This window comes from Cryphonectria parasitica, assembly GCF_011745365.1.
Source record: "Cryphonectria parasitica EP155 unplaced genomic scaffold M406scaffold_1, whole genome shotgun sequence".
In the NCBI taxonomy this organism is placed as follows: Eukaryota; Fungi; Ascomycota; class Sordariomycetes; order Diaporthales; family Cryphonectriaceae; genus Cryphonectria; species Cryphonectria parasitica.
Genome location: NW_024468909.1, coordinates 5,221,053 through 5,233,632, shown reverse-complemented (window position 1 = coordinate 5,233,632; position 12,580 = coordinate 5,221,053). Strand labels below are relative to the sequence as shown.

The window sequence follows — 12,580 nt, the reverse complement described above, 5'->3', positions numbered from 1 at the left end:
AGGAAAAAGACTTCCGCAGCGCCAGTCGCCAAACTCCACCCTACCACACCTCTCGCCAGCCAGACGAACGATCCGACCACGACAATTCCCACAACCTCTCTCTCCTGACAAGTCAACCTTCGACAGTTCATCAGGTCGATCGACAATTCCTACTGCCCAGCATGTCTCACGAATCCGTCTGGAACTCTCGCCCCCGTGGCTACGGCAAGGGCGCCCGCCAGTGGTACGAATCATCCACACCCCACAGCATGAGGAGCAGGACTGTCAGAGAAAGAAGGAGCTTTGGAATCTGAGGTGCAATCAGGCGGAGAATGAAATGCTGACCTGTTGTTGTTCTCGTCTAACAGCCGTGTCTGCACTCACCGTGCCGGTCTGATCCGCAAGTACGGCCTCAACATCTGCCGTCAGTGCTTCCGTGAGAAGAGCGCCGACATTGGCTTCCAGAAGGTGCGCAGACGAACCCTCCGTCCAGTCGAACCCTTGTACTCGAATATGACCCAGCGAGTGGAATTCCCCCGACACAAACGATACTAACATGTGTGAGTTTATAGCTCAAGTAAATGCACCCTTGGAGCGAGGTGGGAACAGGGGACGAAAAGAGGATGCGCGTTTTCCAGTCGACACGAAATAAAGTGGCCATCATCCTCGACAATCCTCACGCGATGGACACACCATCCAACCAGCTGAGGTCTTCTTTGCGCTTTGCATTTGGAGTTGGTGGGACATTCGGACATGGGAAACCACCAGGAATGGAGCAAAAAGTCGAGGGAGGGAAGGACCGTGTGATGACTATAGAACCGAGTATCCTACATCGGAATACACACGAGTGAAATGAGCAAAGCAACTCTTATTACGGTGCTCGCCACGTCTTCACCAGGTTTTGTGCACCAGCTTGACTCTCGGAGCTGCGTGGATTTCTATTGACTGCCAATGCTTTATCTGTGGAACACTTCTCTCTGATTCCAACCTCGTACTGTCCATCAGAGTAGGGCTACTCTGACCATGTAGAGCTGTATCAATTTGCGCTTCCCCGTCTAAAATTACAGGACCATGACAGTCATGAAAAATGTGAGAGGGGAGAAGATCCGTAGTTTCCAACCAAATGTACAGCGCTGTCTCTATAATATACGTACACTCAAGCCATTGCACGCCATTTGCGAACTCCTTCCATTTTCCCTTGACCTAGACCTGAAAGTGATGCAAATGCAGTGTACCTTCCAACTAGGGGTGTGTACCTCTCGAGAACCAATTTTTTGGTCAAAATCCCCAAGACTGTTCATCCATGTTCTTTTTCGTTTCTTTCGAAATGGTCTCTACTTGACGATGCGGGTGACCAGACCAGTTGCAACAGTCCTGCCGCCCTCACGAATGTTGATACGCTGGCCAGCCTCAACAGCCACAGGGTGAACCAGGGTAGCAACCATCTCGACGTTGTCACCAGGCATCACCATCTTGGAGTGCGCTTCCTCGGTACCCTCGGGGAAGAAGAGGGCACAGGACTCATCGGCAGTTCGGATGTACATCTGAGGGCGGTAGTTCTCCATGAAGCCGGTGTGACGGCCACCTTCCTCCTTGGTGAGAACATACAAGGAGACCATGAACTGGGTGTGAGACTTGACGGTGCCTGGCTTGGCGATGACCATGCCGCGCTTGATGTCCTCGCGGCGGACACCACGCAGAAGCAGACCAGAGTTGTCACCGGCGCGGGATTCGTCGCAGGACTTCTTGAAAGTCTCGATGTCGGTAACCTTGGTCTTGAGGGTCTCGCCGCCCTTGCCGACCAGCTCAACCTCGGAGTCCTTCTTCAGCACACCACGCTCGACGCGGCCTGAGGCGACAGTGCCACGACCAGCAATGGAGAAGACATCCTCCACAGACATGAGGAATGGCTTGTCCAGGTCACGCTCAGGCGTGGGGATCCACTCGTCGACGGCCTTGAGCAGCTCGTCAATCTTCTGCTCGCCAATCTCGGGCCGACGGCTCTCAAGGGCGCAGAGCGCAGAGCCCATGATGACGGGGGTCTCGTCGCCCTCGAAGCCGTAGGTGGTCAACAGCTCGCGCATCTCCATCTCGACGAGCTCCAACATCTCGGGGTCCTCCAGGGCGTCGACCTTGTTGACGAAGACGACGATCTTCTGAACACCGACCTGACGGGCCAGAAGCAAGTGCTCTCGGGTCTGGGGCATCTGACCGTCGGAGGCGGCCACGACAATGATAGCACCATCCATGTTGGCAGCACCCGTGATCATGTTCTTGATGTAATCGGCGTGACCAGGGCAGTCGACGTGGGAGTAGTGGCGGTTGTCGGTAGAGTATTCGATGTGGGCGGTGGCGATGGTAATACCTCGTTTGCGCTCCTCGGGAGCCTTGTCTATGGAGCCATAATCGAGGAAGTTTGCGTAGCCCTTCTCGGCTTGCCTCTTTGTAATGGCGGCAGAGAGTGTGGTCTATTCGTAGGGAAGCTGCGGTTAGCTTGGTCGCGTGAGAGGAGAGCTTGTGGAGGAGGTCCTAAATATGTACCTTTCCGTGATCAACGTGACCAATTGTGCCTGTCAAATGGATTGTCAGTCTTAGAACATGGCGGTAGGAGACCTGCGCCTATAACTGACCAATGTTGACGTGAGGCTTGGTTCTCTCGTAGACAGCGTAACCACGGCGCAGGTTCAGGACGGGCGAGGTGGACTGTCGCTGCAGTGATATTAAAGGGTGGCCGGATCTGAAAGAGGTGCGGGCTGTCCGCAGAAACGGAGCCAACGTTCTCAACGACGACATTTTGAATAAGGGAAAAACGACAGAACCACAAACGCAAGGAGAGGAGATGAATGGGCCCAAGGTGGAAGAAAATCACGGTTGTTGAGCGTCGCGAGGTGCTGGTGAGAACTCGACTCGAGTTGCAGTAATTTTTTGAGCACGGGCCACACGCGCTGCCAATCAAGCTGCAATTGATTCGATTTACGACTACAGCACTAACATAGTATAGCAGGACGTGCAGGGGTCTGCGGCTGCCAGAGTGTAACCCTCATGGGGGGGGTTCCGTTATGTCCTAACCCTAGTGCAGCCAACTCTTCGTGCCTTATGGCACTACTAATTTCAAACATCGTGACATTCCAGAGATACTTGAAGGAACTTGGATCACAGAGTCGTATCTCATTACAATTAAACCAGGCGTGCGCTGAAGAGAGGGAAAATAATACTACAACAATTCAAGACTAACAAAACGAATTGAAACAACCAGCATGACATGTTCGTTCAATATTTCCAAACTGCTAAGAGGAAAGCACACGGGCGTGTTGTCTTCTTGTACATGATATACTGTACCATGAAACATGAATAGATATGAGGAACCCTACAACGAATTTACTTGCTAAATCTGAGCCTGACGTACCGGACCACCCACTTACAACAATAAGTAAGTACTTACTGAGCAAAACATTTTCACGGACTGCCGCTGCTTATTGGACCTGTAACTACAGCCCTGTCGAGATTTTGGAGGCACTCCCCAACTCATGACTCTTCCCACTCGGGCACAAAAACTATTCAAGTGGTTAAAATTGTAACGAACCAGATCTTGAAAACAAAAAGAAAAAGGAGGGAGGTAGTGAAACGGCTTTTACACAACATAAAGTGTAAATGCAAGAGGAAGTGAGAAAGAGAACATGAAAAGGGGAAAAATAAAAAATAGATCGTAGACGGGAATTGAGCCCGACGTGGGGGTCGAACTGGATACATTGTTAAAACGAAATTTTGAGCACGAGATGATTTTGACCATTCACATACCCCACAACCTTGAGATTTCAGAATCGGAAACTCTGTAAGAGTCTCACGCTCTACCGATTGAGCTAGCCGGGCAGCTTTTCTTGAGGTTCCCGCCGATTTTCGTGCCGTTATATACAAAATCATCTGAGCCAGTCATACAACATCCCTATTGAGAATGATGACAGAAGGCGATCAGCTTCATAAGTCTATGTTGGTGTGACAGGCTTGCAGCCAAAACTTGGCCTTTCATGCACGGATCCAAGCCAAGATCCCCTGCCCACAGCATTTTGGCAGGGCTGGTGATATCAGGTCTTGTCAACTGAGAGCCTGACCAGTGTCTGCGCAATCCACCTGTCTATCTCCGACGCGATTTCATCACTGTTCTTCTCCATAAACATCATATGACCATTCCCCAGAATGCCTCGTTCCGCCAGCTGGAGATGCTCGGTCTCCACGCCAGCCTGCCGCAGATACTCCACAGTGCACCAGTCGTACTCAGCATGGTAGGAGGCCTGCCCCGTGACCACAAGCACCGGAATGTGTGTCAAGTTGACCAGTTTTCGAGGGGGCGGAGAGTCGGCCTGCAGTATCGCGTCACGCAGGGCCGGAGATGCAGCACTTCTGGTTATCTTGACCAAATCCTTCTTGGGATCCACCACCGGTGGCTCATATGTGATAGGTGTCTGGCACACACCATACTGGCTCCCCGCACCCGGCAGCATCCCGATGCCTCCAAACGGCGGGCCTTTTGGCTCGACAGAGACAATCAGCTTGACCAGCCGAGGCCGGACGTCCGCCACCAGGTACGGCGTACCGCCGCCGTTCGAGTGCGACAGGAAGAGCACCGGCCTCCCGATACGGTCCAGCAGCTCGGCGAGGGCGGCCTGCGAGGCCAGTTCCTGCTTCTCCTGGCTGCGTATCATCTGGACGCCCGAGGCGAAGAAGCGGTCGAAGACCGGGTCGCCCTGGAGGCCCGAGCCGGGCCACTGAGTGTGCAGTTTGGCCTGGGGCCATGTGCCGTGTTGGGCGCACGCAGTGAACCTCTCCTGTATTGTTTCGGCCGCGAAAGTGATGACGTCCTCGACGCTGGGGTTCCAGGGGCTCCGCCCGCGGTAAGGGACGTCCACGAGATAGATCTCGTAGCCGCGAGAGAGGAAGTAGTCAGCCCAGCCCGGATTGCCATCAGGCTTGGTGAGCCAGTCCTGCAGTGCTTTTGCTTCAGCCTGGCAGACTTTGTTGAAGATTGGTTTGATCACATCTCTAAGAAACGTCCTTCAGCTGACTTGACGTAAGTACATACCGCACCGGTCCGCGTGCCACCATGGATGAAGACTACTGGATATGGTTGTTCTTGTTGTTGCCCAGTTCCTGACAAGGGCTTGAGATGCTCGACATACATCTGCCCCTGCATGAGTTGACCACGAGCTCCATGATGAACATATCTGCCGCCAACATAAAACATCTCGCGAGTATTGGCCATGAAGTGCACAAAGTAGGTGAGCTCATAGATATCAGAAGGTGTTGTGCCAGCACATTACTCCAAGCGCTGGTGTGCTATTGAGCAGTTGAAGTAAGACCATGCCAGTGCTGTATGTAGTAGGAAGTTGTGCTGAGCTGATGGTGATACTGAGCCGCCAGGTGTTGTATCTAAATCGGGCTGGCAAGTAATATTGATTAGTGATAGTCTCGTAGGAAGGCTTAGTGTAGTGCTACGGCATGGCGTTACTGTACTATTAATTAGGGGTATTGCAACAGTAGTATGCACTATGAGAGAGCTATGACATCGGCAGTTCAGGGAAGCAGTACCCCGCTACCTCCGACAGTCGCTGCTGCTCTACTAGGATGCCGCTTTACCGCCTGAATGCATCCCATCTCCATCACTCGAGCTCCCTGGATCTTGGTTTGACCAAGAACAGGGCCTTCCTTTCATTGATTGGCCAACAACAACAAATACTCACACATATACATGATCATGGGCACTGAGGATAGGCACGTGTCCTTTGAGGACCCGCACTCCAGTGCCAGCGATGAGGATGCGAAGGCTGTGGAGGTAACAATGCCCTGGTCGCTGCCTTATCCTCTCTGCTTTCCCCCTTGCTTTCTTCCTGTCTGTTTGTCTTCTCTGTTCGTTTCCTCCTGACAACTTCTCCAGGTCACATTCGATGCTGCCAATGTCCACCGTCGCAAGAGCTCCCTCGTCCCCTCCGAGTCCCAGCGACCCCGGCCCCGCGAGGACGACAAGACGCAATGCCTCGTCCACCAGTTCCTCGAGTCCCAGCGCCGCGCCCGCCACGCCCAGCAACAGCAACAGCAACAGCATGGTACCAGCAACAGCAACAGTAGCGACAAAACCTCTGCTGATCACCACGACCAGCCGCCACCGCCGCCCCAGGTCCACGCGAACACGGTGATCAATGGCAGCTCAGCACACGAGAACGGTCTCGGCGACCGCCTGGTCGAGCCCAAGGGCAAGTGCGCGATTCTGTCCCGAGGAAATGGCAACGGTAGTGATGCCAGCAGCGACGTGGGCCAGACGGACGAGCACAACTGGGCCAAGCAGATGGCCAAGGCGACACCCTCCGAGGTTGACCAGGCCGGCCTGGATCCCGACGTGCTGCATAGCAGGCTGTTGACCAAGAAGCAGCTGAGCGAGATGGCGTGGGGCGTGCGGGAGCTGAGCCGGCGGCTGGGGAGCATGAGGCTGAAGTTTCGGGTGCGCAACATTTTCATATTGACCAAGATCTACGACCGCGATCTTGTTCCCAAGACAAGGGAGTTGGTCAGGTGGCTGTTGGACAAGGACAGGGACGTCAGGTATACAGTCTACCTGGAAAGAGAGCTCAAGACCAACAAACAATTTGATGCGCCCGGCTTGGTCGAGGAGATACGGAAGGACTACGTGCAGGCTGGAGAGCTGGAGGAAGAGAACAGCGAGAGTATCTCCAGGCGGCTGAGATGGTGGGACGAGCGTATGTGCCATACCAGGCCACACACATTTGACTTTGCCATCACTCTCGGCGGTGACGGAACCGTCTTGTACGCCAGCTGGCTCTTCCAGAGGATCGTGCCTCCTGTGCTCAGCTTTGCGCTGGGGAGCCTGGGCTTCTTGACCAAATTCGACTTCGAGGACTACCGCAACACACTTACCGGGGCTTTTAAGGAGGGCGTGACGGTGAGCTTACGGCTGCGGTTCGAGGGTACTATTATGAGGAGCCAGAAGAGGAGAAGAAAGCAGGCCATGATCACAGATGGCAAGACAGTCGGTGAAGCCGATGGCCAGACACAAGCAGACGAGGAAGTGCCACAGGCTGAGCGCGACCTGGTGGAAGAACTCATCGGCGAAGAGAGGGAAAACGAGCACACTCACAAGCCAGATGGGACGTATGAAATACTCAACGAGATCGTGGTGGACCGCGGGCCGAACCCTAGTAAGCTTCTTTTTTTCTTCTCTTTTCTTCCTTTGACCGTACCTTTCATTCTTTTCTGGAGACTCTTACTGAGAGAGGCGGCCAGCAATGTCTTTCTGCGAGATATTCGGTGATGACGAGCATTTCACCTCCGTCCTTGCCGATGGTGTCTGCGTTTCCACACCCACCGGCTCGACCGCGTACAATCTTGCGGCCGGCGGATCCCTCTGCCATCCAGAGAATCCCGTGATGCTCGTGACGGCCATCTGCGCCCACACCCTCAACTTCCGGCCCATCATCCTGCCCGACACTATCGTCCTGCGCGTCGGCGTCCCCTACAGCGCGCGGACCAGCTCGTGGGCCTCGTTTGACGGCCGCGAGCGGCTTGAGCTGTTGCCCGGCGACTACGTCACCATCTCAGCAAGCCGGTACCCGTTTGCGAGCGTACAGGCGCAGGGACGGCGCAGCGAGGACTGGGTGAACAGTATCAGCGGCAAGCTAGGCTGGAACACCAGACAGAAGCAGAAGGCCTTCCGGGAGTGGGATCACTGATGAGATCAATCCCCCAGCAGGACCAGGCTGTTCATCATTTTGCTCCTTTTTCCTTCTCCCTGCTGCGGTGCATCGTTATGAGAAGGTTATGCATCAGTTTTTGGGAACGACGGTTAAGATATTGGATACATATGCCTAAGAGCACGATATACACACGGCCGGTAGATTTATAGAGTGAGAAACCCTTGGATTCACGGGCGATCACGCCTGCCAATTCGATCGACAAAGCTCGACGGGATTCTCATTCTTTTCACTTGCCACCGTCCGTCACAACCTCCGACCCCAGTCTCAGCGATACTAGAAAACACGACATCGGACCTGGAAATACATAAAACCCACAGCCTTCTCTGCTCAGCGTCCCGTCGGAAATAGCTACAGGGCTGATTCGATCCGAACTCAAGAGATGTGTTCCTGAAACAAGCTCAGCCCTTCAAGCTGGGATGTCTCTTGCGCCTCTCGCGGCATCTTTGCGGCCTTGCCTGGCGCTTCCTGAAACGTGTCGAGCCGCCGGACCCCAGACCACACACGCACAATGACCACTACAGCTCCCAGGGCCACTGCTGACAGTCTGGGAGAACTTGTCACAGATTCTCCGACCGAATTGTTGTCACGAACGGTGTAATTTTGCCTCTCAAAGTCAAATGCTGGTCCTTTTCTCATCACTGTGATTGGGGGAATCTCATACACCCGTCAGCCGATTACTATCTACTCAAGTGGGTATTCCGTGATGGTGCCCATGCAAACTCCACGGACACGATGTAAAATTACATATAGTACCAGAAAGGGCCCTCTCTCCCTCTCTCCCTCCCCGCTCCGGTCTTACAATTTAATCGACATAATACCCCTTCCTTGCATTTCATGCGTCCTCGCCATCCTCGACAGTCTCCACAAATGTCATGGTCACGCCCTGGTCACCATTGACATTCAGGTTCACGGCGTCGATGGCATTGGGGTTGTGGTTCGCCTCCCTCTTGTTGGGTGCGATCTGTATCGTCTCGTAACGCGGCACGGCGTTGTCGTTCACGTTGTCAAGGTCGCGGGCGGTCATCTGCTCACCGCTCTGAAGGGCTGAAGAGAGAGAAAGACACGGGATATGTTAGTCCGAGGGACGAAAAAGGAGAAGAAGAAGCAGAACAAAAAACAAAGGTTCTGAATTCTCGTTCATCTGTTGAAACACAGTGTGGGAGCCCGGAGCCAGAGACAAGGAAAGGACACATCGCTATTCATACTCACAGGAAGGGATGCCAGAGCGCACGTACATGGTGGTGACCTTGACCTTGGGGCCCGCGGCGGCAGCACCAGGCAGGTCCCGTTTGGCGGCTGTCGTGCCCGTGCCTGCGCGTGCGGCGGCCTCCTGGTTGTTGTCCACGATGATGCCGACGCCGGAGCCGTCGCTGCCGGTTCCCAGCTGGACTTTAGGGCCCTTCTGCAGTGCGGCCTCGGCGAATTTGAGCGCCCGGTCGAAGCTGGCGAAGTCGCGCTTGGCGATGCTGGAGCTCTCCTCGTCATCGTTGGCGTCGACGTCGACGTCGTCGTCAATGGCCTCTGCATCGCCCCGAGGTAGGACTACCTTGCCCATTCCCTGGAGAGCAGCGATCTGTTGGGCCTGTTGAGGAGGTAAGGGAGAGCGAGGGTTAGTGATCTGTCAACCCTCGTTGTGCAGAGGTGGTAGGATGTGCCGAATGGCAGAAGCTTAAAGAGAGGGGTGATATCGTTTCGCACCTCAAGACTCACCTGCTCCGCGATAGTTGCGTCCTTGGTGGCCTCGGATACAGGGACAGCAGAAGGCTCAGCCACACTATTCTGCTCGATTGCCTGGGTCTCGACTGCAGCAGTCGATGGGCTCGCGGCAGCCGCTGGTGCTGCTGGTGCTGCTGCTGCTGGTTGAGCGGCGGCGGCGGTTGTTGCCCCATTCGCCGCCGTCACTGCGGCCCCCTCGAGTGTGCTCATGAGCGCGGACACATCCTGGTTGCCTCCGAAGCTGATCTCACCATCACCTGTGGGCAGCAACAATCTGTGGTCAGTGAAACCGAACATTGATCTCGCGAGGACAATTGCCTCAGGGGCAGTGATTAGGTTGGGGTCTGCTTGCTTACCGACTACCAATGCTGGCGAGTAGGCTCCGAGGTTGATGTTCAGTGGCAGGGCGGCGGCGGCGCCGGCCAGGAGCACAATGCGATAAGCAACCATTTTCGATGAGGGTTATATTACACGACCTCCTGGGCTCGACGACTTGATTAATGGAGTGATGATAATTGCAACACACAAGAGAAGACAAGGGGAGGGGCGACGATAGAACCAGCTCGACCAGCGGGCGCCGTGGGAAGGGGGGAGATGTGATTAGAGTGATGATTCGTTCGAGCACAGCTGAGGAGAGGGAAAGAACATCTCAAACTGTTCACTATGGCGAGTGGGAGGGATGAGGCATATATGTGAAGCACGGAAATGGGGAAGACCAAGGGTGTGCGAGCGAGCATGCATCCAGACTCTGAAGTGGCAATTCTTCTGTCTCTCACACCAGACGTTCTTCCCCCCTCAACAGTGACGATCCACTTGATGCGTCCGCCAAGCAGCTATCCGGGATGCCGTGGCATACCAGACATGGAGGCATCGTGATGATCCAGTCGACCCTCAACCCCAGAAAAAAGCAACAAGGCTATTATTTTGGTGGAGGAAGAGGGGGGAGCTAGAAGGATATTCTTTGGACCACACGGCGAGATCCACCACCACCAACCCGCCAAGAGACCTCCTCATACATGTCCTCTAGGATAAGACAGTCCAGACGGTGGAGACCTCGGCCAGTCATCTACCAGAAGAGAGGAGGAGGAGGGAGGAGATATGACAAGTCGATACCGTGGTGGAAACCTGTGCACGCTCCCAGTTGCTTTGGACACCTTTTAGTTGGTCGTCCGTCCCGTTTGAGGACCCAGATATGATTCACCTTGGCTGTTGTAGCCAAGAGAAGGTCAAAGCAGCCACGGCGGTGATCGGACGGTACGTGAATTGGGCCCTTACAATAAGTAGCATACATAGTACAAGCGATTAGGCTGGGCGGGTGGTTGCGTTGACCGCATTTGTGGGTCAGGCAGTCTTGAGACCTTGCCAAGGAAATCACAGAGCCAAGACGTCCAAGCAAGCCGAGAGATGTCAACAACATCTTGGTCCAGAAGAGCCTGCGAGGTGGTAACCCATTTTCCCTGCGTCCTGACACGTGCTGCAACCGACCTCGAGGTTCATGGTTGATTACTTCTTTTTTTTTTTATAGGGCTCTTGGGACTAATTTATTTGGGTAATGAGCGGAGGAGATGCGTGGATTGCTACGGTTGATCGAGTTGATATGCGGCGGTTGCACCTTGTCAAAGGCAATTTCTTCAAACGCATAGGCAAGAAAGAAACAGACAACTCAGTCCGTACAGCCTCAAGAGTAAATATTTCACAAGTTACCATAAGAAAGTAGTACTGAAGAGACGTATACGAGCAAAGTGTTCAGCCAGTCAATAATTGGGCCCTGCTCTGCAGCGCAGTGCAGTGCGCAGGGCTGCAGTAGCGCAGGCCCTTGAAACGAAACACTGGATCAAGCCCCTCTCCCCCAGACCTCTTTGAATCCCCCTCCCCCCCGTCCACCCCGGATGGTCACACTGCACCACACCCTTTCCTGCCATCTTCACTGCCGACTCCCAGTGTGGAACGTCCCCCAGGAAACGTCAGCCTCGCATAGTAGATGTGCTCCAAGGTGACACGAGTCGTTTCAAGAGAGACAACATAAAGTCAGATCGCAGACTTCTACTTCTCACCGACGTACATACCAGCCAGTTCACCTACCGCATGCAACCACCCGCCTTCCGCGCCCATATTCTTCCAAGTGGACAACTTCTTGAAGACGTATAAGTCGCCTTGGGTCTAGACCAATTGGCTATTTTATCATCCCGAGAGGAATCAAGAAGCGACCAGTGCATGAGGGAGACACTGCCAAGAGAGCCAAATTTAGAAAAGCTTTCTGCTTGCTCGTGGTCCTTTTTGGAATCTTCACCCTGGATTTCATCTCATGGTGTTTTGAATCTTGAACGTGTGCTTGGGGCGTGCGCTTTGTCGGAGCCAAGACTGCCGGACCAAGGAATTACCCGCCAAGGCCAGATTCGGCACAACATAGATGTGAGATCGTCTTCGAGGACAAATGATCACTTTTTATGGACATTTGAAGGATGTTGTTGATTATGTGTGTTATGCGTGTTGGTATGTCAACATGCTATTACCGAGATCTCGGAATACATTTAATTTCGAGTACATAGCAGTAGCGAACAGTCGACCTGGTAATGACCCTCGACAGCCTCAGCGATTCGATATTTGTTCCCCAACTGTATCAAATCACGACTAATAATGTCTGAGTGACCATCATCATGTAAGTAAATTATTACGATTGGCTGCACCTGAAACACATCGTCGTATATAAATACAGTCATCTACTGCATTAAGAAGGTAGCGTCCAAACAAACCACAGTGCCACGAAAGTCATCTTAGAAGATCATATAATATCCAATGCATCATTATGAGACATTCCAGCTATTATACAATAGAAATACATTCTAGAGGCTCGGTTTGTCAGTTGCGTTTTAGACAAGATATGCTTGGGGCATTTCGGTACTTGAATCTAATAGATTCATATGCTTTCTTGTCAGCAACTACTGCTGTCTTCTCTAATAGTGACTTCTGTCCATCTTCCTCCTGACGGATATCAAAGCATTGCATGGTCATGACGAGCAGTTGATGTGATATCACACACCCGGATCCTCACACAGGTTGAGAACCCGCATTGAGATGGAAGAGATTCACCACCTGCAGCTTCAAAGGTTTGTGCAGCCTAGGTA

At 53.4% G+C, this 12,580-nt stretch overlaps 5 protein-coding genes across 5 annotated transcripts; 2 read left to right on the top strand and 3 right to left on the bottom strand.

The window, feature by feature from the left end:
• The first annotated feature begins 55 nt into the window (after positions 1–55).
• On the top strand, positions 56–849 carry M406DRAFT_320510 (ribosomal protein S14). Its single transcript, XM_040919400.1, has 3 exons — positions 56–223; positions 348–447; positions 552–849. The coding sequence occupies exons 1-3, from the start codon at positions 162–164 to the stop codon at positions 558–560; spliced, it is 171 nt and encodes a 56-aa protein (XP_040781758.1). The 5' UTR covers positions 56–161; the 3' UTR covers positions 561–849.
• A 50-nt stretch (positions 850–899) lies between these two features.
• On the bottom strand, positions 900–2,824 carry M406DRAFT_354565 (translation elongation factor Tu). The gene is made up of 3 exons (XM_040922953.1): positions 2,610–2,824; positions 2,521–2,549; positions 900–2,447 (listed from the first exon to the last, which is right to left on the bottom strand). The coding sequence occupies exons 1-3, from the start codon at positions 2,770–2,772 to the stop codon at positions 1,314–1,316; spliced, it is 1,326 nt and encodes a 441-aa protein (XP_040781757.1). The 5' UTR covers positions 2,773–2,824; the 3' UTR covers positions 900–1,313.
• A 974-nt stretch (positions 2,825–3,798) lies between these two features.
• On the bottom strand, positions 3,799–5,236 carry M406DRAFT_285560 (alpha/beta-hydrolase; the record flags this gene model as incomplete). The annotated part of the gene is made up of 2 exons (XM_040918624.1): positions 3,799–4,958; positions 5,057–5,236. 2 exons carry the CDS (start codon positions 5,234–5,236, stop codon positions 4,062–4,064), a joined length of 1,077 nt encoding a protein of 358 aa, XP_040781756.1. The 3' UTR covers positions 3,799–4,061.
• A 492-nt stretch (positions 5,237–5,728) lies between these two features.
• Positions 5,729–7,715, top strand: M406DRAFT_336380 (ATP-NAD kinase; the record flags this gene model as incomplete). Its single annotated transcript, XM_040921143.1, has 4 exons — positions 5,729–5,806; positions 5,909–6,228; positions 6,277–7,184; positions 7,270–7,715. The coding sequence occupies 4 exons, from the start codon at positions 5,729–5,731 to the stop codon at positions 7,713–7,715; spliced, it is 1,752 nt and encodes a 583-aa protein (XP_040781755.1).
• An 856-nt stretch (positions 7,716–8,571) lies between these two features.
• Positions 8,572–9,905, bottom strand: M406DRAFT_59662 (uncharacterized protein; the record flags this gene model as incomplete). Its single annotated transcript, XM_040924646.1, has 4 exons — positions 8,572–8,783; positions 8,949–9,321; positions 9,450–9,712; positions 9,812–9,905. The coding sequence occupies 4 exons, from the start codon at positions 9,903–9,905 to the stop codon at positions 8,572–8,574; spliced, it is 942 nt and encodes a 313-aa protein (XP_040781754.1).
• Positions 9,906–12,580: the final 2,675 nt, after the last annotated feature.